The 23,168-nt window shown below is 35.0% G+C and overlaps 2 protein-coding genes across 2 annotated transcripts in view; one reads left to right on the top strand and one right to left on the bottom strand.

Moving 5' to 3' along the window:
• Nucleotides 1-5,637: 5,637 nt before the first annotated feature.
• LOC124364373 (cleavage and polyadenylation specificity factor subunit 1-like) lies at nt 5,638-7,259 on the top strand. The gene is made up of 2 exons (XM_046819776.1): nt 5,638-5,797; nt 6,815-7,259. The coding sequence occupies exons 1-2, from the start codon at nt 5,733-5,735 to the stop codon at nt 6,999-7,001; spliced, it is 252 nt and encodes an 83-aa protein (XP_046675732.1). The 5' UTR covers nt 5,638-5,732; the 3' UTR covers nt 7,002-7,259.
• A 2,482-nt stretch (nt 7,260-9,741) lies between these two features.
• Nucleotides 9,742-23,168, bottom strand: part of LOC124364372 (integrator complex subunit 5-like) — a 35,104-nt gene continuing 21,677 nt past the window's right edge. The window contains exons 12-15 of the mRNA XM_046819775.1: nt 17,872-18,083; nt 15,889-16,164; nt 14,423-14,728; nt 9,742-10,176 (exon numbers count right to left, since the gene is read on the bottom strand). Of these exons, the coding sequence (XP_046675731.1) occupies nt 9,952-10,176; nt 14,423-14,728; nt 15,889-16,164; nt 17,872-18,083 (1,019 nt within the window). The 3' untranslated portion in view covers nt 9,742-9,951. The remainder of the gene's footprint in view (nt 10,177-14,422; nt 14,729-15,888; nt 16,165-17,871; nt 18,084-23,168) is intronic.

Here is a 23,168-nt window from a genome sequence, read left to right as displayed (position 1 = left end):
CCTGAAGACCTGGTTGCTGAGAGAATCAATCTACAGCCTGGAAGAATTTGTGACATGCTGTAGAACATCCCAAGGAGAGACATGACCTTATGTATTATTTAGATTTAATTTTTTTATTTGTTTTATCGATTGTTGACCCTTATTCTGTACTTGATGTTCACGAATAAAGCCTACTGATTGATTGATTGTATCCATAAGGAAGTAAACTTGACATAAAAATTGCAATACTATTCATTGATATTTTATGTATTTTGAAAAAGTAATGAAAAATTAAATTAAATCACAATAAACTGTAAAATAAAAGTACACTTTTTCTTCTTAAAACAGTGAGTGTTACTTAAACCTTTGATCACTGATGTCCTCATTTGCACGAGAAACCGCCGACGTCCTCTTATGAGGACATTTCGTAATATCGCTATATTTTTTAATTACCAAAAATTAAATAGTATTGTTTAAATAGTAAGGCCTAGTTGTTTTGTCTAATACGACAGTATTATCTCTTATCTCCTTCATCACACAACTAAATATTTCTACATTTTATGCCTTAAAACACACAGACACGTAACAGTAACACTTTTTTCAACATCTAGATAACATTAAACTTTTTAGTACCACTCTAGCCTACGCACAGGCTGCTTGCCCATGTAGGCTAATTTTTCATTGTAGACTATATTGTAGACTTCCATTGTAGACTTAAAATTAAACTGTTTTATTTTATCGCCGCTTAGTAAGTATAGTAAAAGGGTAACTTACAATTTATCAACTGTATATAGGTGTATATGTTTTTTGGAAATAAATAATTTTTCTATTCTAAAAAAAAAACAATATTCTATTCTAGTCTGGTGGTTTATCATCCCAAAAGATCAAACTAACATATTTAATATTTATATCTTGGTACCACTATTTCACAATAGTCCTGTGACTCAAATACGATAGTCTATCACCAATTGTTGATCAAATCATGTTAACGCTGTGTTGTGCAATGTGTTCTATTATAATTTAGCAATGTTTTTGAACATTAATAGGTCAGCACTGAAAATACAATACAAAACCTTACGGAAACTAATTATTTGAGTCAGACCGAATGTAACATTGAAAGCAGTTCCGATGAGCCTGTGAATGGCACAGATTCAGATCAAAAAATATGAACCTAACTTTGCAAATTTCAGTGGTACATCTGATGTTAAATCTAATCGGACTGTGTTATCATCGGTTTATATCAGAATAACCAGATACTCGTTACACACCCGATATAATGTTCATGAAATCCGAATAAGCGTGTGTTAACAGATAGACAGTACACTTACAGGAATGAACCACATCAGTTGATAGGGCCTCTAGTAGGGTTGTAGACAGGTTAGCCAACTGAAGCAGGTATGGCACAGTCGCTACTCGTTGTAACACCACCATTTTGTCATTTGTTGGAGAGTTGTCCATGCTCCACTGAAATTCAGTAAAAATTGTAACTTTAACGTGATAACCAAAGCTCTCCTGTATTGAATCTTGTAATACAACATTTTACTTTTACAGAATGGCCACTCAAAGCTGTTTTTTTTTTTATTCCTGGGTTTTTCCGGTTGAAAATTTCCGATACTCTGTTCCATTATCAAACCAAATAAACAACTGTAATACCATAAGTATACAAAGACTAAACTCTCATTTTTACTTTGTTTAACCTTTGGGCAAAAACAACTCTACGGTATTTTAAAAGAAATTTGTAAACGTTCAGGGAAACAGACATATTATATAAAACTACAAGTCATATTGTCTGCCTTCGTTTATATACAATACAAGAAAACTATACAGCTATGATATAGACTTCTTGAATGACATTAAAAAACTAAGTAACAATTTTAAACGTTTAAATAACCTGGATAATATTTTGATAAATACAATAATCTAAAAAAAATCAATCAAGTAGCTTCAACTATAAAACACTGCCAAAATCTATTACACAATTCTCTCCTGAGCTACACAAAACTAACAATATTATTAAAATTAATAACGTCTTACTTTCCTCTCCAGATACCCAAAAATTTATTTCAATAAATATAAAAATATATATAATGTATTACGCACACATTCATTTGTGTTTAATATAATTGCTCAATATAAATTGTTAATGGCTTATGTTAAAAGTAATTTCAAATAAATAACACTGTTTTGTAATTTTGTATCACTTTACAAGCTTGTTTTTAGGTGGAAAGTTATGGAAAATGTCTTATGTTAAAAGTTTTTTCAATAATTGTATTAGTTTGTCGGAAAAAATATCAATCTTTGGAGAAAAGAATACAAATGATTTTGTACTTCAGCGCTTAAATATTAAAAATATTATACAATAAAAGAAACACTAAAAATCATTTGGATATGTATTAATAATATTTTTCATATTAGACATGATTTTATCACCAAAAATACAAGTGTATAAGTGTTTGAGGTTAATATCATTTTTATGCGGTAAAAATCATTTTACTACAGCTAACTTTTACTTATTTCATTTATAAAATATCAAAGTAAGAAACCAACCTGAAAAAGTTCCAACAAGGCTTTACGGATATCTGCAAGATGACTGCCAGCCAAATGCCCAAGGATACCAACCACAGAGTTTATTTTGGGAGCCTGTAAGACAGCTACAGCATTACAAACAACAATGTACAAACTTTTTCTAAACTGTTTATAAACCCCAAAACAATTCATTAACCCACTGTAATTTTCTACTTTAATAGCTATGGCATAATCTATAAAGCACCAATAACAAATTACTGAACAATCACCAAAATAATAAATATTAACACTATATTACAGGGTGGGTTTTTAAATAAGCCACCATTATGATCTTGGAAAACTCAAACCTCACAGCAAACTTTAAACGAGGAACTTGCTTTTATAGACATTTAAAAAATATGTACATGACACTTTTCCAATATGGCGGTCCACTTTGGTTTTTCTTATGTAACACCCTGAGGAATCTTAACTCTTTCAGTTGTCATAATACCTTAGTTACCAAGAGAAAAAATCAAAAATGTGCAGAGTAAAAGTGTCTTAAAGTGGACTTTACTATCGAAAATAATAATAAGGGTTCCAATTTAATGGAAATAATAATAATAATACAAGATACCCATTTAAACTTTGCTTTTAGATTAATATCTTCCAAAATTAAAATGGTGGCCCATTTATAAAAGCCACCCTGTATAAAAAAAACCTGATAACACAAAAACAAATTTGTAACATGTTTTAACCATCTCTACCCTGTTAGAGAATTTGATGCAACAATGCATCCTGGAAAAATCTAAAATTGATAAAACATCCTTTATTGTTATTAAACTAATTCCTGCCATACAGACTAAACCACAAATTAAAATAGAACAGAACAAATTTACAGTGAACAACTTTAAAATAATAATATTGTTTCTAATGTCCCGGTAAAACTTCACCATATACTTGTACCGTAGTTATAATCATTCTGCTGAATCGCGGTAGGAAGTAGGCTCTTTGTTAACTAGACGCGGTGCGGTGGACATTGTTTTGTTGGTTAGAGAAAATAAAACAGCTGTTAGAGATCTACATGGTGATACGTTCCCGAGCCGGTTGGTTTGAGGAGAGGGGAGCAGTCCTTCGAGTGGAGAGCAGAACGTCCAGATGTGCAGTTTAGAAAGGCGATAGTACCTCTAATCCTATACTTTTGGGATATAGAGTAAATTTTTACCCGGTGTGATTTAAGTCAAGTTTTTAAATTTCTTTTCTTTCCTTAAGTGCGTAATAGTTTCTTTTTCAGCCTCCACAGTCTTCAAAGTAGTAAGTCCCGTACCAGCGTTTAGTTTAACATCTTTTATTTTATACTGTTGTGTTTAAATTTCTAAAAGTTTGCCATATAACAGAGTCTGATAATTAATTCAATTTTGAAGGATTGTAAATTAGATTTTGATCTTAAAGTTTACATCAAGCATTGTGTAATTTTGACTTTGAATATTTTTGAGAAGAGAATCTGTTTTATTTTATTTTGTTAATTTAAACCAATTTTAGAGAAGTATACCTTTTAGTTTCATTTTTAATTTTGATCAGACTCTAAATTAGATTTGGCCCGGATCGAGAGAAATTTTTGAAGAAAAGCAAATCAAGATTTTGTAAACTTTGTTAAATTTTGAGTGAAGTTTAAATTCAGAATAAATTAAGTATTTCCGAAAAGTTGTTCTGATTTATTTGAAAACTAGCTTCAGACTTTATTTAATTATATGTACTATAATAACGGTACATACTTTCGTTAAAGTTCCCTAGTTGACCATCAAAGTTGTAGAAGAAAGCAATTAAACAGCACCTCTGTGGGTTTGCAGTAATTCAAATAAACACTTCTAGTGGCCAATGTGTATCATCTTACATCTACCAGGCATAGTGTAGCGAAGCAGCTGTTTGCCATGTGTCAAGACAGGCATGACAGTCAAGGGTTTAATATTATTCATCTACCCAATTCATTTTTATTTCTAGTCTATCATCTGTCAGTATCAAATAGTATCAGTCATGACTAAAAACCTACTGGGGGTGGGGGGGGGGGGGGGTGGGGGGGGGGGGGGGTGGGGGGGGGGGGGGGTGGGGGGGGGGGGGGGTGGGGGGGGGGGGGGGTGGGGGGGGGGGGGATCACCTGCTTATTAAATGTAATCCCACACACCATGGATGGATGTTCATACTGCAGTCACCTTCCCCCAGGGTGGAATCTTGAGAGAAAATCTTTAGGAAGACCATTGTCTTCTTAGGTTGTATGTTTAATTATGGGACATGGTCACCTGAGGAAGCATATAGACAAGAGTCGGCATTCTCCAGGAGGATCCACTCTGTAGATTGTGGGACAAGTAGGAGGAAACTGCTGAACACACCTCCTGCTCTTTGATTGTCCTGCAATAGCAAGGGAGTGCTACACCATCTTTGGGGATAATGTTGATGAATTTCCCAAGGACCTGATCAGTTGTTTTCGGCAGTTTGTAGAACTGTTGAAACCGTAAACTGCCTGGCCTCATGGGTGTGCGAAAGGCTTTTGAGGCTTAAGTGCGTGGCAAAAATAAATTTACAAACATTTAGCACAATATTACCTTTTTACTCTTTGCACACTGTAGACGGATATATCCTAACGGTAGGCTTTGACCTGAATGCCAAATACGATTATATCAAAAATAATACTTTGTCTCTCTTGGAAAGTTTTGCATTTCATAAAAAGCCTTATTATATGGCAGGGGCACACTGTGTTTCATGGTTGGTATGGAATTACGTTGCTTTACACACACCTGGTATGGAATTACGTTGCTTTACACACACCTACTTACCTTCTTTGCGTTTTCTACAGATCCATAACCAAACATATCCATTATCTGCCGGTGGCATGTGTTTCTGCTGAATCTGTTGTTACAAGTGCATTTTCTGTGTATCTCATTGTTCTTAGTGTCATAGTGTTAAGTTCAAATTATGCTAAAGTAAAATACAACACTGTAAGACAAAATAGTAGACTAGATAAGAAAAAATAATAATAACTATAATGAATTGTTTTATTATATTGTATACTTTATTTTATAATTTCTTGGTTTACTTGGTGTTAAAGTAAAACTATAAAAATAATTATCTGAGTGCAGAGGGTTAATATGTTATGATCTGTTTTATTGAACACTTTCAATTTTGTTACAGCAACACTTGATGGAGCACTGGGTTATTTGTTACCAGTCCCAGAGAAGTCTTACCGAAGGCTACTCATGTTGCAAAATGTACTTGTCAACCAAGTACAACACACAGCTGGCCTAAATCCAAAAGCCTACAGGTAATAACGACCTTTTTGTTGGTTTTTTCTTTAAAATCTCCTTCTTTGTTTACGGAAACCTGTGACAAAAAGTATAATATGGAAGGAAAATGCATATTTGTACATTTGGAGATTTGCAGAATAAAGCTTAGTAATGTTCAACATACTGTAATGTTGTTATTTAAATATCATTAAATACTCATAATCAGACGATACTGTAAAATAAGTTGTAAACTATAACTGTTCAAATAACGTATGCAAAACTAAAACGAATAGCTCTTGAAGTACGGAAAGTAATTGCTGTCCTTGCTTATATAATTTAAAAAACTGTATTATTTATTTCGCAAAAAAATTTTTCTAAATTTTCTTTTTTACGATTATTTGTGAAATGTTGAGGATGACACCATTTTATTGTTATAAAACCGACAAAATTCACATACTTTAGATATGTTACACTGGATAAGTCACAATATAAACAGTCGATACATAATTCACTACTATATAAAGTTCACATTCAATGTAGATTGTGCTCTTGAGTTGTCTGTATTCAATTTCTTACTTACTCTGAGAAAGGTGTTATTAATGGCAAAATATGAGTGTTTATTATGACTTTTAAGTCTACCTCCTCCATTTAAGTGAGTTGTGTTGTTTTATATGATTTTTTACGTAGAAATTTCAACCCAGTGTCTTTCTCAAACTTATTTGGTTCTATTCAAAAGGTTTACATCGTATGATAAGTCTATGAGTTGGTGTTTACACAATAGAGTGTCACAAACTTCTTAAAATTCCATGCTGCCTGGCTAAGAGCAAAACTCATTTGTCCTTGAGTCTATGTTTACATGTAGTATAAAAAAGCATTTATTATAAATTCTCGTCGATTTTTTCAGATAGTTTCCTTATTATTTCTTAAATTTTTAACACCCAATCATTTCCTTTCAATTTTGAACGCTCAACACTACAATTTATCTATATTAATATAGTATAACTTTACCTACCATTTCTCAAATTAAGTCAGATTAAGAGTTTAATTTTTTGTAGGCAATACAAGAGTTGGAGCAAACTGCAAGGTAACCCAGCAAGAGGGGTGATAGATGGCGAGTTAGTGTGGACTTACCTCAGTCTGCCAGTCCTGGAACGTGCGGAGATAGCCAAGAAGATCGGAACCAAAGTGGACGAGATCATTGATGACCTCGGTGAAATTGAGAAAGTGACTGCGCACTTCTAAGCATGTTAGGTTTCTTGACAAGAACTAAATACCAATCGGATGGTATTACTGCCTTGTAAAATACTTGATCTCATTATGTATAATTGATATTTTACATAAAAGTGAGTTTATGTTTCACCAACAACTACTTCCATGTACAGCTTCGAATTGTTACTTCTGAGAAGTGTATATATAGATAGCAGTAACACATCTTTCCCTTGTAATTTGTTGTAGAGTTGTTGAAAAACTGAAATATAGCTTGTAAGTTTTTTATTGTAACATTGTGTATGAAGTATCATTGCCTTTGAGATCCCTTTCCTGTTCCTGCAGTTTATATTCTTACTTCTTTCACTTGTTTATTTTAAGGAATGAATAAAGAGATAATATTTTATGGTCTTAAAATTTAACTACTTGCTTTTAGTTTTGACGCTATTGTGATAAACAACTAATTACACGTTTTACAAAAATAAAATTATTTTGAGTAATAATACATCAATCCACAATTTACATAAATGTAGACATCCGTTTTATCCTGAGGTAAAAAATGTGATCAGGTGTACATAAACATGGACACCTACTGTACTTTGAACTTTATTTGTGTTCTATTTCAACACTTCCTAAGCAGTGAAGAAAAACTCAGAATGTGTAATTTATTTTCATTTAGAGTAAAATGTTCTAGCAACTTTTTTTAATTGAATATTTTAATTAATGGCACTCATAATTTTAAGTTTTATAACAAGTTAAAAGTATACAATTAATGTGTTACATAAAAGGCTTTGCTGAGGTTGTATGTATAATTTCAGGTCTATAGCTCAATTTGTTAAGCTACATGTGTTAATACGAGGGCCATCCGGAAAGTAGTACCCGTTTCCGCCGTGTGAGGCGCTGACGACGCAAGTAGCCGCTGGTCAAGGTCAGATCGCTTCAGTGGCTTGTCTGCCTTCTCTGTTACAAGTTCCGTGACGCTAGCATTGCCTGTGTTGTTTCTGTGGCAGCTCATAATGTTTAAAAAAATTGAAAACGCCGCCAGTTGTGAAGTGAGGGCTGTAATAAAATTTCTCAACGCAAGAAACGTTCGACCTTGTGATATTCATCGCCAATTAAAGGAAGTGTATGGAGACAATGTGATGGAAGAGTCATCTGTTCGGCGCTGGTGTCGTAATTTCAACTTGGGGAGGGGGAACACACACGACGATGAGCGTTCAGGGAGACCATCTGTCATTACAGATCAACTGCTGAGGTCAGTAGACGAATTCGTGAGGAACGATCGGCGCGTCACAATTGATGACATCTGTGAACATTTCCCTAATGTTTCTCGAACAATTGTTCATGAAATTGTCAAAGACCATCTGCATTATTCAAAAATTTGTGCAAGGTGGGTCCCTCGCATGCTTACAGATGAGCACAAAACCAAGCGTATGGCTGCTGCATTCACATTTTTGGAACGTTATTCTGATGAAGCAGACACGTTCTTGAATCGCATAGTTACTGGTGATGAAACGTGGGTTTGTTATGCTTCACCTGAGAGTAAACGACAGTCAATGGAGTGGCATCATACTCATTCACCAAAGAAACCAAAAAAATTCAAGACTGTTCTGTCCACCAGGAAACTTATGGCAACCATTTTCTGGGATCGACGTGGTGTACTGCTTATTGATTTTATGGCCCGTGGAGACACTATTAACGCTAATGCGTATTGTGAAACATTAAAGAAATTACGGCGGGCAATACAAAATCGACGGAGAGGTCTATTGTCTGATGGCGTCATTCTCCTCCATGACAATGCCAGGCCTCATGCAGCGGGGATAACACAACAACTTCTGCAGCAATTCAATTGGAAAATTTTTGACCATCCGCCGTATAGCCCGGACTTGGCCCCTTCAGATTTTCATCTCTTTACAGAACTTAAAGAGTTTTTGGCGGGAAAAAGATTTGACAGTGATGAAGAACTTAAAGAAGGCGTGACTAAAGTATTTCAATCGGCTGGCGGCGGAGGAATATGACGCTGGAATACAAAAACTCGTCACACGTTATGACAAATGCTTAAATTTGCTTGGAGATTATGTGGAGAAGTAGTTTAAGGTATGCTCTTTTCAATAAAAATGTTTATATTTGTTAATGTTTACTTCTGTGTCTTTATTTCACAAACGGGTACTACTTTCCGGATGGCCCTCGTATGTCATATGTTAAAATTTCATATCATTGTACTGTTAGTTTACAAATTTATTTTTCTGTGCTATATTTATGTTTGTGCCTCACTGCGTGTATGATGTATCTATATGCGAACAGCTTATAGGCATTATACAAATTTCTGGTCACTAAATCATATTTTTTGTGCTTTATCTAACCACCCAACGATTTTGTAATTAAAATTACCTAAACATGGTATAAAACAACATTAAGTTTAAGAGTTTGTAGCACGCTCAGTAAATATTGTGGATATTTCAGTCCAACGCTCAGGAAGGGTAATGTCTATAAATAAACCACTTTACATTGTTCATTATAATGTTCTTTTATATTTGTCACAACTGCTAAACTTGTGGTTTGTATTATGGCCATATAAAAATGCAATTTTTATGATGAAAGCTTTTATTTTAATTCGAGTTTTTTTTTAAATAGCCATTCCAAACAAGTAAAATTTTATATTACTTTAAAATTGGCACAAAATTATAATATACATCACAATAAATTTGATCAAAATTGTAAATCTTAAAAGTTACGACTAATATGCTTTGTTAAGTAAAGTGTCCAGAATTGGAAATGACTACTAGCAATAACATACAATATATGTTAAAGTTTATTACCAGTCATAGTGAGAATTATTGCTAAGGCATAATTTCAGAACAACCACTTTTATACAAATCTTGAGGTCAAAATAGACAACACAACACTAAAGACATGTTAGTTTATTTTAGTTAAGAATTATTTACATTATTATTCACATATTTACAAAAATTCCATGTAAACATTACTATGGTTCTGTGGGAGAGAAGATGAAGAGTTGTGCATAGAGTTGTCCCATCTTGCCGATGTTACGTTGCAGGATGACCCGGAAAGTCTCTGTGTACTGTTTAGGTGGGCGAGAGAGGGCAGGATCCCGCCACATTAGTCCACTAGGGTCCCGTGAAAACAGGGCAGGAGACGGGACATGATCTCGCATGTAGTTCCACACGCATTCACGCAGCAACAACACAACCTACACATATACAGAATATTAGTATTAACTGAAAGTATTGCATTTCCCATCATCAACTACAGGAAATTGAGGTGGTTATATAATCTATCAATCAATGTATGGCTTATCTCAAAGCATGAAAAATGTTAAACCTGTTTTGTAAAACCTGTTGTAAGTCAAATACAGGGTGTCTGTAAATAAATATGGGCGTTTTAACACTTTGCACTTCTTTTTTACATACAACTTAAAATTATAATTCATTCATCAAATCAAAGAGTAACTCAAATTTTAACTCAAAGGTTTATTTATTGCCACCTGTGCACATGTGGACGCAATGTTACAGCCATCCGTTAGAAAGTGCTACTAGCAAAATTGGTAACTTGTGAACAGAAGGTTTTTCTATTCTGCCGTTTGCAAAGACAAAATCTGTAGTAACTTTGCAACATATCATATAAAATTCGGATGTGATCTTTCAAGTGATAATAACATTCGTAGATGGTATTCTCAGTATGAAGATACCGGCAGCCATTGCAAAGGAAAGAGTAAGGGAGGACCAACGGTTAGTGAAGAGAGTGTTAAGCGAGTGAGAGAAACTTTTGCGCTTAGGCCACAGTTTGAAAGACTAGTCATGAACTAACCCAGTGACGACTGTTTGAAAATTTGTACGGAAATGCTTAAAACTGCACCCTTATTGCCTGCAGACTTTGGTTTATTTAAAAATTTTGCAAATGAAATGTTGCATGACAATGGAGATTTTTTTGGATCATGTTGTTTTTAGTGATAAATCAACATTCACCTCTGTGGACATGTGAACACTCACAATGTGCACATCTGGAGCTCAGAAAACCCTACAAAAAATTATACAATTGCAGTGAGACTCCCCTGAATTGAATGTATTGTGTGCCATATCTAGACTGAGTTTATGGGCTTTTCTTCTTTAGAACTGAAATTGGTATTTCTTGTCTTGATGCTCTAGAACTATGGCTATTTCCTCAATTGGAAGAAGATGAATCACAGAACTTCATTTGGCAGCAATATGGTGCACTGCCTCAGTAAGCGATTGGTTGACGGACGATTGGTACCCGACCTCTGGATTGGCCACAAGTGACCTAATGACAGAGCTTGTTTCCAATGTTTCGCATGGCTTCCAAGTCCACGTTCACTTGATCTAACATTGATTTCTACCTTTGGGGATTCATAAAGGATTCTGTGTATGTACCTCTGCTGACCTACCCGACTTGAGGAACAGGATTTGAAGCAGCTGTTGTAACGATCACTCCAGATACATTGATCAAAGTTTTAGGAAGAACTACGAGTAGGCTATCGACTTGATGTGTGCCGTGTAGTGAATGGAGCTCACATTGAACACTTGTAAGCTTGTAGATATACTGAGTTGTTCTTTAATTTTATCTCCATATAATAAATATTGCAAAATTCCAATATTCATTTACAAAAACGTGGTACTGTAATAAAATTATGAACAACTTTTTATTCAGTTACTAGATTAATAGGTTCTGAAAGGGTAAGGTTATACCGGATAGGGAACCAGCATTGTCTTAACCAATATACTAGGACAAAATCTATTTCTAACACTTTACATTTACACAATTGTATGTTGAGTAAAATCCACTGCTCGGGAAAGGGGAGTAAGATGCATCTTTCAGTGAACTTTCCCTCAAGACTGCACTGTCACTGGTGGATTACCATGCCTTTATGTTATCTGAAGAATCTAGATCTGGAGGTTGATAAACCAACCTTTGCAATCTTAGCAGAGACCTGGATTCTCAAGTTGGCGTGGTGGAAATTGGGGTCAAGTGAGGTTGATTTCTCTCGTAAGAGTAATCTTATATAGAGAACTCCTCCAAAACAACAGATTTTTCTTGTCAGTGATTTGTAAGCTATACACAGAGTTAAGGTTTCTTTGGAGGTAATCGATATTCAGGAAACCCATATGGTCACACTGGGATTTGTATACATATCACTCATTGTCAGTGTTGAGATTGAACCTAAAAAATTAAAAAGATCAAGGTTCTTAAGACCTGGATGCATCACTTAATCTGAGGGATGCTGTTGGATACAGATAACTTTCACTACTATCGACCAGTTGGTAAGCTATACAAATTAGAACTGGCTTCTTCCTATGAGTAAATATAGGTTCTTTTAAGGAGGGTGTAGGTCAAATTGAGTGTCACACAATGCTGATTTGTAAAAAAATAGTGCTAAAAGGCCTTCTTGGAATCTTAAGAGAGAATGCAGACCAAGAAGTCTTCATCGCTCAGAGGACTTATTGGGCCGGCAGAGAACAATTATTTTTGTTCTTTAAGAGGTGATGCAACTTTCACATTGCAAGGTGAAGGCATGAGAAGGCAAGACAATTCCGGTGGGGGATTTTAACATCCAGCAAGTTAGGCAATAGATATGAGTCCACTGAAGAACTTGAGAGATGTTTTCAACATAAAAACTTCATTAAAAACAGCATTAATGAATTCTAACATTGTTTGAAGGTTATTTTTGACGATGGAAGGATTGTGAAGGAAACAGGATTTTTCCGGACATTTGCCATCGTTCAGTGAAACAATTGTCGATGGCAAATGTCCGGAAAAATCCTGTTTCTTTCAGAATTCTAACAATTAATGGAAAGTGAAGCATTTTACCATTTGTTGTCTAATTTTAATGGTTTTACTATGGAAACATAATAATGGTAGTAACATATTCTAAAAAGTTGACTACATATAATCTAGTTTTGTGTGTTCTATTTTGGAACCTGGGTTATATCATACCAAAATCTACATAGTTCAAACTTTAAATGTTTTAGTTTAAGGTCAAAGCTTACTCGGCCAGTGTTTTTGACCGTCATATGTTTTCCTATTCGAAGTGTATCAAAATATCACTAAAAATTAAAATTTTGAGTAGGTACTTAAAAGTAACTTTAGTCAACAGATGTAAAACTAAAATTGACAAGATTTTAATTGTGCTAGCCATATTTTTACATGATGGAAACCAAGAAACTTAGATTATAATAGTGAAAAATCACATGAGGCACCAATTTTTTAACCCTTTTAGTGCTACAGCGTCTACATTGTAGACACAGTGTATTTATATATATATATTAGTTCAGTTTATGCAATTTACTGGCTGTAAACGATGACAGTTCATCCAAAAGCCATACAGTAACTATATTTGATTGCCGACGACCAGCTGTTCATACGTCTTTGACGTGAAATAAAAAGAAGGTCAGTTCAGATGTTTACGTTGCAAGCGAACTAACGCTGTGCTTTATTTACTCTGTTTTATCTTATTTTATCCATTAAATTGTGTTAGAATTGTGAAATACTACTTCATTAGTATTCTAAATCATTGAATTACTTGATTTTTCATTTGTGTTTTCCGTGTGTATTATATTTTACTAAGTTACAAACTAATGTCTGATAAGAACATCAAATTACTTCACCTTGTTTATAGTTTTACTACTGAATAAAACAAATTTAGGTAAAAGAAGAGTTAACTGTGCTTGAATTTCTTTTTTTATAAATAATAATAAAGTTAGTAAAGTATTTATGCTAATAATAGTAAGTGTATTACTTTTTTCTCTTGAACGTTTTAAATATTACATGTAGGACAAACTTTGGCGCGGACAACATATTTTATTTTTCATCCACACTTCTTATTTGTTGTGTAAAAATAAAATAAAACATATGGAATTTGTTTTTAGTTTTAGTTGCTCTTTCTGATGGTAGCATTAGAAAAATAATATAAAATTGTTTACATACTAAAATTGTATACTAAAGTAAAAACAAAAACTATATAAAAAACATTTACAATTTAAATTTTTTTTATAACAATCCCAATATGTACAAATGTATTTTTTTGTATTTATTTCTGTTTATTGGTTATTTATCTTCAAAGCATAAAAAAGGTAACAAGATATGACCTCAAATAAGGAAATAGTAAGGAATTGACTAAAACTCTGCATTTATGCACTAAAATGCTTAGCACTCTTGGGTATGGCAATGCGCCGGACCCCTTAGCACTAAAAGGGTTAAAATGAATTATAGCACATTTTTCTTTTGGAGATGTGCTAATGATGATGTCTAACTTTGAAATATATACCAATTCTACATAAAACCTTAGATATATTTGCAAATTGACCTACAACAGGAACAATGAAATGCTCTTTAGCCAGAGACACAGAATAAAAATAAATCACAGCACTAACACTGCAGAAATTGACTGGAGTTAAAGTTCCAAAAGTCAGTGACCACCATACCTGTTGTGGTGGCAGGTGAGGCACAGCCAGTGCTATGCTGGACAGTGGAGGTGGTAGTAGTTGACCCAGAGACATTATCTCCAGCAATGTGACAGTCCGGTTGACGAGTGCCGTGTCCTCTCCAGGGCCTTTGCCTTGTTGTGCCGCAGCCAGCCACCGGCCCACTGCCACAGCCGCTGCTGCGCGCAGCAACACCGAGCAGTAGCACAGTGCCGGCCGGTGTGATGCCACTACACGCAGCAATGACCACACCACTGGTGCACTGCGCAACCTCTGAGCGATGTACAGGTCCCTTTCCACCGTTACCTGCACAGCACAGTTATTGATACTATTCGTACTAATCACAAGACTAAAACATTGAATTGTATTCAAAGTTTCTGATTCCAATTGTGTATTATTCCATTCTACAGAACCACATTTTTTCATTTCAAAATTCTTTAGCTTTTTCACTTGATTGCGATATTGCTTCTTTATTACACAATAAATCGACCCCCAAACAAAATACAATAGCAATTATCAAACAAGAACACTGGATGATTACCAATTCCTCCAATCAACTCTGTAACTACAGTCATTATGTATTGCTTCAGTTCTGTCATGAGAATCTATGCAGTGACCATTCACTTAATGAGACCTCATAAAATTTCTACCCACCATAGCTTGTTTGTCAGATTAAAAACCTTTCTCTTCCAAAAGTCTAGATTTTGTTTGATAGCACGTCAGGTAAAAATTTTAAATTTATTATGTCCAGGGGCCTGCAAAAAATAATTATAGAGAGAAGATTGCAAGTATTAAGTGTTTAAAGAGTTTTTTTTTTTTTAATTTATTAGCTGCATTAGCTAAATATAACCAATAAATATATACTTAATATCAGGTACAATAACCACAAACTTTAAAAAATCTATAGACTAATTAACACAAACTACGTATGCATAGTTTAAAAATTTGGCCACAGTAAAACGCCTTGCTTATGAGGTGGTGTGTGAGGAAAGCTTTACAAAATTTCACACTGTCTTTGCACTTTGGATGGATTGGAAGGACATTAAAAAAGTATCGTGACGGAGTAATAAGCTGCTTCCTCATACAGTTTAAGTCTGTATATTGGATACTGATAATCACTATGTCAAAACAATCAACAACTACATTTATTGGGAAAGGTGCTTACATTATGTTTTTGAAAAACTAAACATTAAAAAGTGTAAATTGATGAGTGTTAATTCATTTACGAAATTTGTTTACAGGAATCTCTGGGTTTCAGGTTGAACATTGTCCTTACAATACTTTTCTGACAAAAAAATTGAGTTTAACAACAGAATTTCCCCAAAACATTACTCCATATCTCAAGTGTGAACATGCGTAAGCGTAATAGACTGTTACGACATTATCATAGCAATAACTTTGACAGCGACAATTCATCTTCATTTCAGCCGGGTTAAAATTTACAATTGTATTAGATTGTATCTCACCTTGCAGAAGTCCTCCTCAGGCCAAGGCAGACCGTTGTACATGACATCCGGAGAGAGTAACTCCACGAGCAGCAAGGCTAGGTTGGTAACTGCGTCTAGCGCCAACTGATTCGAGTCCTGGCAACACGCAGTGATTGCTGAGACAAGCAACCGAGTGTTACTGCGTATAGTTGCCTCAGGCAGCCTGCACTGGTCTGCGGGTGTGCGCAAACCGTAGCCAATCACCCCAGCGTGGAACACAGAGAGGTGCTTCTGAGCCATCGCCGTACCTGAAGTCTGAACAAAAATAAAATTGCTATGAAATCAGGTCACAAAATAAAATGTTGAATTTCAAAATATTTTACAAGAAAAACTACTATTCTACATAAGTTACATTAAATAATTGTATTTATTTTCTTTAACGTTAAGTAAGATTCTTTAAATTACAATAACAATGAACTAAAACTATAATTAAATGATTATACTGATAGAGATTTCTTACAATCTGATTCCAATTACTTGTTTAATAAAGCACACAATTATATATTAAAACGTTACATAATCATATAAATGCTTAAGCGTGCTATGGTAATCCAACTCAAAATAGCTTGGATGCAATTAATTCATCTTTTCTGGTCTTATACATATAAGAGCTATCCAGATAGCAGATTACATTTCACTCTGTGGCCGCTATGGGCGGGACTATCGAGGCCATTTTGATGTCAGGGCATTACTTCGTTCAGTGAGTATCCAGCCGTGCTAGTGATAGGTTATTGTCGCTCCTTGTTGTTCTGCAATAGCACTTCAAAATGTGTGACACAATTTAAAATCCTGCGAGTTGTGAAGTGCAGTTGGTAATACGGTTTTTGTTGGCTAAGCACAATAAACCACTCTGAAATGTAACACCAACTCTGTGAAGTTTATGGGAACAATGTGATGAAATGGTCGTAATAATGTGCATGATGACGAATATTAGATTCACAATAACAGAACTCTCACTTAGGTTTCCTCAAATTTCAAGAAGTTTGTTACAAGAAATTGTTATACAGATGTTATGTTACCATATATTTTTTGCAAGTTGGGTAGCAAAAATCTTAACAGAAAACCATAAAAATCAGCATATGGCTGCTTCATTGACATTTTTGGACACTTATGAAAAAGATGGTAACTCGTCGCTCAATCGAATCATTACAGGAGACAAGACTTGGGTCAAACATACGATTTCGCAACCAAATTACAGACTATGGAGTGGGGGCACACATTCTCCCCAAAAACCAAGTAAATACATGCAAACATTGTCGGCACAGAAGATTATGGCAACTGTTTTGGGGACAGGAAAGGATTTCTTTTTGTTGATTTCTTAGAACGTGGCACAACCATAAATTCTGCGAGGTATTGTGAAATCTTGCAAAAGTTAAGAACAACAAAAACAACCTTAGAGAAAAGTGAAGTTGGAAAATTTTATTTTTGCACAAAAACTTCCAACAACACACAGCAAATCGGACTCAAGATTCATGCATGCTTTTAAGTGGGAAATGTTTCCACACCCGTCTTGCAGTCTGGACCACGCATTCAGCGACTACACCTGTTTCCTGACTTGTGACGCAGTGCCTTGATGACGATATGGAAGTACAGGAGGCTGTGACTACCTGGTTAAAGTCTCAGGAGGCAGAATTTTATAATGCTGGAATTTCAAAACTAATTCACCGCTGTGGTAAATGCCTAAATTTGTATGGTGACTTGTTGAAAAATAGTATTTTAGTATCACTTTAAAATGTGTATAATACAATTTTTGTTTATATCAAAACGTAATCTTCTTCCTGGATAGCCCTCGTGTATTACAACATTTTTGTGGTTTTCACATCTCAAAGAAATGTTCGATGCAAAAGATATATTTAGTTGTATCATCATCAACTGAGTCCAGTACAGAAAACTATTGTACGGAACAATTCAACTCTCTTGAACTTGTTCCATAAATAACAGTTGAAGAATTCTAAATTTCACCTGTTTGAGATTCTCCTGTAGTAAAGAGACAGGAGGAGGGTTGCCACTGATGTTGCCAGGCGCCACACTGCCAAAGAGAGTGCTGTGCGGGGACTCGAGTACAGCCTCCACCAGAGTTCTGAGTGCCGCGGGTCGTGCAGCTGCTTGTGTAGTACAGAGCCAGGACAGCAGCTTGCAGGCTGTGCGACAGCCTCGCAACTTGCTCATACCATCTGTACATCATTATATGTTGGCTCACAATCATTTTCAATTCTATCACAAAAGGTTCTAACTTGTAATCCTCTAAAGTTAGCTTATACTTTAATTTTTTTTTATAATTTGTGTAAAGTAATCATCAGTACTAAATTATCATTGAATTAAATCTGTAATTTTCTCAAATTGTTATATTGCCAATGTACTCCTGGAAGAATGTTATTCAAATTAACCATACCGTAACATATGATTTGAAATCCATCATGCAGTTGTCACATCTTATCACAATTTTCAATCAATGTTCGCTTGTACTTCAGTGTAACTGCTCGAGTCAGCATTGTACACAATAATGCAGCTGTTTACCATTCACTACCGAATCATGTAAAAACTTCACTGTGTCACACAGTAACACATGTGAGTGTTGGGGATGAACAATTCTTATGTTAGGAGTTAGATGTAAACCGGGAGTAGAAGAGAAAACCATGTGACTTATGAGAACTACGGAGCTGAGGTCACCCATTACTGATTATCCTGCATATGGGTTCTATTTCAGCAGAATCTCAATATAGCAGATAAATGGAGTATTGACAAATATACGAGGTATGGCTATTAAATAACGGGACTGACGCTGCAGTGGAACGAGTGCGCATGCGCCAACCAACAATGGCCAACAGCTGTGTAGTTTGAGACTTCCTCTTCAGAATGCAGTTAGTCTCGTTTCTGTAAACAACATCGTTGTGTCATAACCTTCATTTATGTAAGTGTTGTTATTTTGTTTTGCCGGAAAAATGGTTAGCGTAATAATAGAGCAACGAATTGTTATTAAATTTCACGTTAAACTTGGAAAAACCGCTACCGAAACCTATAATTTACTAAAAGAAGTGTATGTCATTGAATGTTTATCGCGGACTCGTGTTTTTGAATGGTTTAAGCGTTTTCAAGATGGTCGACAAGACGTGACAGGTGATTCGCGGCCAGGTCGTCCTTCAACATCAAAAACGGAAGACAATGTCGAAAAAGTTGCTAATTTGATTCTGTCTGACCGATGATTAAGCATTCGTGCAGTTGCTGAATCTGTAGGCATTGATAAAGAATGTGTACGGCAAATTTTACATGACAATTTGAACATGCGAAAAGTGTGTGCAAAAATGGTACCAAAAATTCTTACGATTGATCAACAAGCAGCTCGTAAAAATTTTTGTACTGACACTTTGAATGCCATTGAAAATTACCCAAATTTATTGGAAAGAATAATAACATATGATGAATCATGGTTTTTTACTTATGATCCGGAAACGAAGCGCCAATCCATGCATTGGAAGACCTCAACATCACCGAGAGCCAAAAAAGCAAGAATGAGCAAGTCAAAGTTTAAAGCAATGATGATTGTTTTTTTTTGACATTCGTGGGATTGTGTACCTTCACTGGGTTCCTGAAGGTCAAACAATTAATCAACATTACTATCTTGAGGTACTTAATAAACTACGTGAAAGAGTAAGAAAAAAACGACCCGAAATGTGGAAGGACAAATCATGGATTTTGCACCAAGACAATGCGCCAGCTCATTCCGTGTTATCTGTCAAGCGGTTCCTGACCAAGTACAGCATCCCAGTGTTAGAACATCCACCTTACTCGCCAGACCTAGCACCATGCGACTTTTATCTTTTCCCTAAGGTGAAATCTGCATTGAAAGGTACGAGATTTGAATCCGTATAAGCTGTTCAAGAAAAAGCGGCAAGACTCCTGAAAGAGTTGACAGAAGATGACTTTCAACAATGGAAAATTCGCATGGAGCGTTGCAGGGATAGAGAAGGGGTGTATATTGAAGGTGATAATAAGTAATTATTATGTTTAAAATGAAAATAATTTTTTTTACAATATCAGTCCCGTTATTTAATAGCCATACCTCATATTATACTTTTGTAAAAATATAAATCACAAGCCTTTGAACTAAATTTTTATAGAAAAAATTTATAACATTTGTTCCAATATAAAAATTACAGCAGTTAAATTTAAAAACTTGTCAATTATTCAAAATTTTATATTTATAAAATTATGTATAATATTTGTTTGAATAACTACATCATTTGTATAACAGTTGGAAAATACTTACATTATGTATAATATTTTGTATAAGCTTGTAATTTAACATTTGTTCATTAATATTTGCTACAGTAAAAAATGTATGGAATTCATTCATACAGAATTAATAAATGGTGCACTGTTGTAGTGTCTTATACCATATGTCCCAAAACAATATTTTATATTTCAGAACAGTCATCAGATAAGTAGTCTATACACGTTTATGATTATTTTTATAAATTTTTGAAATATCTTTTAAAATGTACCTTAAAACATGGACGTTGATATCTACAATAGAAACAAAATGGCAGGTGCCGACAGCATGGCAGAAATACAGGGTGATTCATGAAGTTCTCCCCCCACTTCTACAGGACATTGTACTAGTAAAAATAATGAAAAAATGTTATATAAACATAGGTCCGAAAACGCTTCGTTAGCGAGTTACAGCTAGCGAAAGATTTCGCCTGAATTCCTGGGTAAAGAGTAAAATAAAGCCATACTGAACTTTTGGAAAGGTTAATTAAGTAAGAAATATCGTGGATTCTTATGTATTTTTACCTGATAAAGCTAATAAAATAGGTTTCAGAACTGTACCTGTAGTAGTTTTTGAGGGATTCAGGGTTAAATGCAAAATATTGGGGCACGAAACAATGTTTTTTTAAGTTTGATGTACAATAACTTTGTTAAATTGGTAATAAATACATAAAATCAACAAACATTAATTGTAGAGAATTTAATTATTGATATAATCAAAGTCTAAAATAAAACAGAAATAAGTACCAAAAAATCGATTTTATTCAGTACTAGCTGACCCGGTGAACTTCGTTTCACTTACCTCTTGGCCATGTCGCTACCTTTGTTAACATATTTACATATGTACTTTATCAATTTGACAGAGTTACAAAATTCCACATTGATGTGAGTTTCAAAAGTTTTGGACAATATTGGCGAGTACGGCACAATCCAACGATTATCTACATCAAAATTTTGTCCTTTTATCTTCACAATTACAGATCGCCCACCGTCCTCAACTGATTGCCGACGATACAACGGGTAACCATCATTTCCCGAGATGGTTTCAGCAATCAGTGCTCTAGGGTATCGCTTAGAACACTTGCCGTCGACCATACAGGGGGAGTTGTTGTTGAAAACTCCGCAAGGTCCATGTATCATATGTTTACTTACTACTGCATGCAATTTTGGGTCAAGTGTTTCATCGGGAATCTCGGCTGAAATTATGGAATCAATGTCTTCTGACCTTAATTTTTCAACTAACCAAACTAATATGTGCGCATGTGGCAGACCACGCTTTTGCCACTCAACAGAGTACACCCAACAACGTACTTGGCCATACACACGATGCTTTATAATGAAATTTATTAAAGATTTTAATTTTTGCTTAAACATTCTGGCAGTGATGTCATGCCTATCAATTGGTGTTTGGCCGTGTAGCAATTTTTTCTTAATTTCCATCCATTGTGAGTTACAGGTGAATGTAATAAATAGGTCTGGACGGCCATATTTTCTAACATACGACATCGCATCTTGCGCGTATTCGTGCATGTGGCGCGGGCTTCCAATGTAAGTGGCCGGCAAAATTGTAATTTTTTCCACATTTTCTGCATTTGCAACGGCATTAATAGCATCACGAATCTGTATGAATAAAAATTAATAGAGCTGACTTTTTTGTTGGTTTCAGCACCTGGAATCAGAAATGATAAACAATGACATTTTTGCATACATTAAATATAACACATTTATTGTCAAATTATCATCATTATCATATTGGAAAAAAGGCAATCAATACAGGTAATCAATTTAAAGCTTTCTGGTAAACTATATTTTTTGTCTTTTTTTGCGGTGCGTAAACATATAAAGATATACTTTACCATGAGTAACAAAAATCTTCGACATAAAATATTGGGTGCTGTCAGTCCCAAACACGACAGTACTTTATTTGCCATCAATAAACACATATATTCTATCATGATCAATGTCTAATTGTAAATTTCCGCATTAATTAGTAGTGTAGGATTCGAAGTTTGACATCGCACACGATGTAGCACATCGTCAAACATGTCATCCCTATATTTCATCCACAAATCTTCCGGATTCGAAGGGAAACATGTGGATATTATAATCGCAAACAATGTTCGAATTTGATGTGGTGAAGATATGATGGAATCCTTGAGCGTATTATCCCAATGTAAATCATCCTCGAGTAACTGTAATAGTTGACACGCCTCACGGTAAGTAACACACAGATGTCCATCAACTGTTCTCAATTGTTGAAACGATGTCGGACCACGAACATTCACCCATAACAATCTAAGATAATAACATTCAGCGTTATTTGGATGTACTGTATTTGTCGGCACTATTATCGATTTCTGGATCGTAGGAGATTGCTGCTCGTTCCAGGTTCACAGGAGCATTGCGTTTGCGGAATTGGTCAATTTCCTTTTCCCGGGCTCGCTGCTGTTGTGATCGATGTGCCCGAACTCGTTGCATTCTTTGTCTATCCACTTCATTCTGATTTACTGTAGAACGCAAATGTGCCATACCAATACAACTGTTATCATTATCAGTCTCTTGCTGGTCACCAGCGCGTGAGGTAGCTCGCCGCACATTCGATCTACTTCGACGACCTATGTTAGGTCGTTTTCTTCTCGTCATTGTAAGCAGTATCTGATATTAGTGTTTTCTTGCACTAATAATGTTAACCTATAATGGCGACAGCTGTTTTACCCAAAATTGCATGCAGTAGTAAGGAAACATATGATACTGAAACACTTCGTCATTTGTATTTGTTACAGCTGTTAAACTAATTATCGAAACATAAACATCAATCAAACGTTTGACAGGTAAGAACAGTTTGTATGGGAAAATCAAATTGTCGTTTTTAGTATTTTCCTTGCAATTTTGTTATATTTTCTCATCGTTTAAACCTTCCCTGGACTTCCACGAACATTTTAAGACCAAAATTAGCCAAATCGGTTCAGCCGTTCTCGAGTTTTAGCGAG

The sequence above is a fragment of the Homalodisca vitripennis genome, chromosome 6 (assembly GCF_021130785.1).
Source record: "Homalodisca vitripennis isolate AUS2020 chromosome 6, UT_GWSS_2.1, whole genome shotgun sequence".
Lineage (NCBI taxonomy): Eukaryota > Metazoa > Arthropoda > Insecta > Hemiptera > Cicadellidae > Homalodisca > Homalodisca vitripennis.
This window is presented reverse-complemented; position numbering and strand designations above follow the sequence as displayed.

Coding starts and splice junctions, on each gene's coding strand:
- LOC124364373 (XM_046819776.1), top strand. CDS start 5,733: ATGTTGCAAAATGTACTTGTCAACCAAGTACAACACACAGCTGGCCTA. Junction 5,798..6,814: donor CTAAATCCAAAAGCCTACAG/GTAATAACGACC, acceptor AATTTTTTGTAG/GCAATACAAGAGTTGGAGCA.